The sequence below is a fragment of the Heterodontus francisci genome, unplaced genomic scaffold (genome assembly GCF_036365525.1).
Source record: "Heterodontus francisci isolate sHetFra1 unplaced genomic scaffold, sHetFra1.hap1 HAP1_SCAFFOLD_172, whole genome shotgun sequence".
NCBI classification, from domain to species: domain Eukaryota; kingdom Metazoa; phylum Chordata; class Chondrichthyes; order Heterodontiformes; family Heterodontidae; genus Heterodontus; species Heterodontus francisci.
The window spans coordinates 2,832,293-2,837,295 of record NW_027141631.1 but is presented as its reverse complement, the minus strand read 5'-3'; the positions used below and the strand labels follow the sequence as shown (position 1 = coordinate 2,837,295).

Genomic DNA, 5,003 nt, shown 5'->3' with positions numbered 1-5,003 from the left:
TAAATTAATTCATCAGCTCCGAACCAGTTCCCGTTAATGTACCGGGATAATCTCGGGATTTATCAAATCGAAGGCAGCGGGATTTATTAAATTGTTGATTCTGACACCCTGCAGTTCAGTTCTTCACTTAACTAGAGGGGGAGATGTGTGAGCAGAGAAACAGAGCGAAATCCAGAGAGGGAACTGAAAAGACACCTGGACAGATGTGAAACAGGTCAATCCACTGTTACAATAACTCCATCACTGACTCCCTCCTGACAGTAACCAGTCCTTTCACAGAGACTGTGGGTGGCTCTGAAAAGAGCCTTTGGTTTATTAGATCACATTTTGGCCGCTTTACTATTTCTGGGAGCTCTGAGCGCTGGTTTTCTTGGGCAGCAGCACGGCCTGGATATTCGGCAGCACCCCGCCCTGAGCGATAGTCACCCCTCCCAGCAGCTTGTTGAGCTCCTCGTCGTTGCGGACGGCCAGCTGCAGGTGTCTGGGGATGATGCGGGTCTTCTTGTTGTCCCGGGCCGCGTTCCCGGCCAGCTCGAGGATTTCAGCGGTCAGATACTCGAGCACAGCAGCCAGATAGACCGGGGCTCCAGCACCCACACGCTCAGCATAGTTGCCCTTTCTCAGGAGCCTGTGAACACGGCCCACCGGGAACTGCAGTCCAGTCCGGGAGGAGCGAGACTTGGCCTTGGCCCGAGCTTTCCCGCTGGTCTTTCCTCTTCCAGACATTTCCACAATCTCACAAATACTTTCACAAAGAATGAATAATTTCCTTAGCATTAATGATAGCCAGTAGGCGGTCAGGATGGCCGAGCGGTCTAAGGCGCTGCGTTTCGGTCGCAGTTTTCATTGGAGGCGTGGGTTCAAATCCCACTTCTGACACCTTGTGTTTTGACTGCTCTGGAGGCGTTTGGGAGCAGAGGTGAAGAGCAAAGAGAGAACAGGAAAGAACATGGACAAGCAAAATAACAATGGACCCAAAGATGTTGCATCAAAACATTAGAGTAAGAGGCAACTGAGCAAACAGCAGGGCACAGAAAACATCAAAAATGTAACCTTTGTATCGGGGTGGAAGATGTTGCCAATATCCTTAATGAATACATTACTGTCTTCTCAAATGAGGGGGTGATGCAGATATTGTTATGAAGGAGGAGGAGTGTGAAGTATTGGACGTGATAAGTTAAGGAGAGAGGAAGTCTTAATGGGATGAGCATCCTTGAATGTGGATAAATCATCAGGACCAGATGAAATGTACCCCAGGCTGTTGAATGTAGCCAGGGAAGAAATAGTGGAAGGTCTGACCATCGTTTTCCAGAGGATTGGAGGTCTTGTAACGTTGCAATAAAAGCAAAATACCACGCAGATCAAGCATGGCTGAGCCTTTAGAGTAGAGAAACAGGGCTGAATTCCCTGAACCAGTGCTACAGCTTTCAGAATAGAAGGAGCCAATACAAACCTGATGGGTTCCACTTAAACCAAAGAGCTGGAGGTGTTGACAGTCAGAACAGATAAAATGTGGAGGAGTGTTTGAAGCAGATTCTGTGTGGTTACTGTAGTTGTACTATGGAGTTATTTCAAGGAGGCGATTCTGAATGTAATGGATCAACGTGGACCCACCCAAGGCAAAGGTCACTGAAAGTGGCAACGCAGGTGGATAAGGTAGTCAAGAAGGCATACGGCATGCTTGCCTTCATCAGTCGGGGTATAGAGTATAAAAATTGGCAAGTCATGCTGCAGCTGTACAGAACCTTAGTTAGGCCACACTTAGAATATTGCGTGCAATTCTGGTCGCCACACTACCAGAAGGACGTGGAGGCTTTGGAGAGGGTACAGAGGAGGTTTACCAGGATGTTGCCTGGTCTGGAGGGCATTAGCTATGAGGAGAGGTTGGAAAAACTCAGATTGTTTTCACTGGAACGACGGAGGTGGAGGGGCGACATGATAGAGGTTTACAAAGTTATGAGCGGCATGGACAGAGTGGATAGTCAGAAGCTTTTTCCCAGGGTGGAAGAGTCAGTTACTAGGGGACATGGGTTTAAGGTGCGAGGGGCAAAGTTTAGAGGGGATGTGCGAGGCAAGTTTTTTACACAGAGGGTGGTGAGTGCCTGGAACTTGCTGCCAGGGGAGGTGGTGGAAGCAGATACGATAGCGACGTTTAAGAGACATCTTGACAAATACATGAATAGGAAGGGAATAGAGGGATATAGGCCACGGAAGTGCAGAAGGTGTTAGTTTAGGCAGGCATCAAGATCGGCGCAGGCTTGGAGGGCCGAATGGCCTGTTCCTGTGCTGTACTGTTCTTTGTTCTTTGTTCTAAGCTTCCCTGTGGTCCAGCCTGGTTGAATGGAACTGAAGCAAACAAATCATCCAGAAGTGGAAAAGAAATATAAGGCCATGAAAGCACAGAATTCAGATGGATGCAATACCAGATGGTATGGCAAGAGTGTAAAACAGCAACAGACTGGTGAATAAAACTTTCCCATTGAATAAGACAAGAGAAGAGAAGGGTAATAATAGTATCAGAGGTGAGTTGTGACACTATTCACATTCCACCTTGATCTGAATAGGACTGTTGAAGGGAGTGATTGAGAAGAATAGAGGAGAAATGAAAAGAAAGGAGAAATAAACAAAAGGTCTTTTGATTTTAGAATGCTTGTTTTTGGAAATGACAGACTGTAAAGTGTGTGTGTCAGAAGATATAGAGCGAAGTTGGGTGTGACAAGATCACAGGAAAGTTGTGCCCTGAGACAAGGTGTGTGTTGACAGGAAAGCTGCTTTCTTTTGCACAATATGTATTTTATTCATATAATTTGTGCAATTACATTGCAAAGCAGTTCAAATTTTATATTACATAAGGTACAATACAGATCAGTTTCCTTCAATAATGTACATGAGGTATCTCACTATCCCTGCCTGCACAGGTTATATTTACAGTATTTACATTACACATCAAACATTCTCTGGTGCAAACAGCCCGAGCGGTTTTACACAGGTTCCAGCCTCTCGCTGCACGAGGGCCTTAGTCTGTCGCCTTTCTATTGAGACTCCATGGTGGCTTCCCCAAGCTTTAATGCCGTCCCACAGCACATAGTCTTGAATGTTGGAATGTGCCAGTCTGCAACACTCGGTCATAGACAGCTCTTTGCACTGGAATACCTGTCCCACGGCCGGGCTCGTTCTCAATAGAGATCATTTCAAATGAACATTTCCTAAATCCGTGCTTTCTCTCTCGCAATAAAGAGAACAGGATGTTTGGCAGATTCAGTGTGAGACGATAACACTGCCGGGTAAAGGCCGCTTTCCAACTCCAACCTTAACACAGGAGATTCCCCAAACAGCTGCAATAGGGTGTTTGTAAACTGTTGGAAGCAGATGTGTGTGGAAATGGTGATGTTACTGAGGAGTTTCCTTGTTATAGAATGGACTGTGTTTTGGTGGGAATATTACTGAGTGTTAATTGTAGCAGGATCATATTTAAAAGCTCCGGCTTTCTGGAAAGCCTTGACTGTGAAGGTCGAGTCTGGAAGGGTTTGCGTGGAGAGCTGGGTTTCGGTTCTACTGTTAATAAAGGGTTTCAAATTGGCAGCCCGGAGGAAACTGGAGGTGGAGATGAAAGATAAGGTGCCGTTCTCTCTCTGTCTGTCACTCTGGGTGTCTCCTTCATTCTCGCTCTCTGTTTAATCTTCACTCTTGTCTCCTCCCCTCCCTGCTCTCACTCTGCCTTTCTCAGCCAGGTACGGGCGGCCTGTAAAAAAAGGAAGCTGACGGAATCAGTCTCTTTTATTGTGCACTGATTTGAGGCAAGAATTATCATGCTGGCTGTGGTGGGGAAGAGACGGTCGCCCACCTCCTCCTGGAATGTGTCTTTGCAAAGCAGGTGTGGAAAGGGAAGCAGTGGTTTTTGTCGAGGTTCATCCCAAGCCGCTCGATAACACAGGAGTCTGTGCTCTATGGGCTGTTCCCAGGGACGCACACCGAGACAAACATCAACTGCTGCTGGAGGACTATCAATTCGGTGAAAGACGCCCTTTAGTCTGCCCGAAACTTGCTGGTCTTCCAGCGCAAAGAGTTGTCCACCACCGAATGTCGCAGACTGGCACATTCCAAGGACCAGGACAACGTGGGCAGGGACGCACGAAAGCTTGGGGCAGCCGCAGCAAAGGCTCAATGGGGAAAGACCATGATGTAAGGTCCCCCCACCAAGCTGAGCGGAGGGGCTGGATCCATGGGAAACCCTTCGAACCGTATAGGGAAAATTTTGTGTGCTGTAAATGTAGAAATGTATATGGCATGACAATGAAATGGAAGAGTTGTGAGGCAACTCGTGATTGTATAGAAGGAAACTGATCACCTTTGCACTGTTTGTATTTTTTGACTTGATGCTGTTTTAAACTGTTTGGGAATGTAATTTTTACAGATTTTTATGAATAAAGTATATTTTGGAAATTAAAAAAAAAAGTCTGGCAGTATACCAGAGTATGGTCCTGGCCGGCAGCATATTAGAATCCATGAGGAAAGGCATCATTACCCTCATCTACAAGCGGAAGGGGGAGTGGGCAGAAATCAGAAATTGGCGGCTCATCTCACTGCTTAACATCGACTACAAGATTCTGTCAAAAGTCATCGCCAGTCGAGTCAAGTCTGCTCTGGAGTTGGTGATTGACCCTGATCAGACCTGTACTATACCAGGCAGGAAGATCTCTGATAGCCTCGCGCTACTCAGGGATACGATCACCTATGTACGGGACAGGAGGGTGGACACCTGCCTCATCAGCCTGGACCAGGAGAAGGCTTTTGACAGGATATCGCACACCGACATGATGGACGTACTTTCCAAAATGGGGTTTGGGGAGGGAATCTGCAATTGGATTAAACTGGTCTACACAAACATCAGTAGCGCAGTCTCAATCAATGGGTGGGAATCAGAAAGTTTCTCAATCCAATCTGGAGTCAGGCAGGGCTGTCCTCTCTCCCCTGTCTTGTTTGTTTGCTGTTTTGGACCCTTT

At 46.9% G+C, this 5,003-nt stretch overlaps 1 protein-coding gene and 1 non-coding gene across 2 annotated transcripts; one reads left to right on the top strand and one right to left on the bottom strand.

Annotated features, from left to right (window-relative positions):
* Window positions 1-339: 339 nt before the first annotated feature.
* LOC137364209 (histone H2AX-like) lies at window positions 340-726 on the bottom strand. Its single transcript, XM_068027582.1, has one exon. It carries the CDS (start codon window positions 724-726, stop codon window positions 340-342), a length of 387 nt encoding a protein of 128 aa, XP_067883683.1.
* Window positions 727-796: 70 nt separating this feature from the next.
* Window positions 797-879, top strand: trnar-ucg (transfer RNA arginine (anticodon UCG)). Its single transcript has one exon. It is a non-coding gene; the product is annotated as a tRNA-Arg (tRNA).
* The last annotated feature ends 4,124 nt before the right edge of the window (window positions 880-5,003 follow it).

Bases quoted from the DNA above. Each gene is read 5' to 3' on its own strand.
- LOC137364209 (XM_068027582.1), bottom strand. From the start codon at position 726: ATGTCTGGAAGAGGAAAGACCAGCGGGAAAGCTCGGGCCAAGGCCAAG.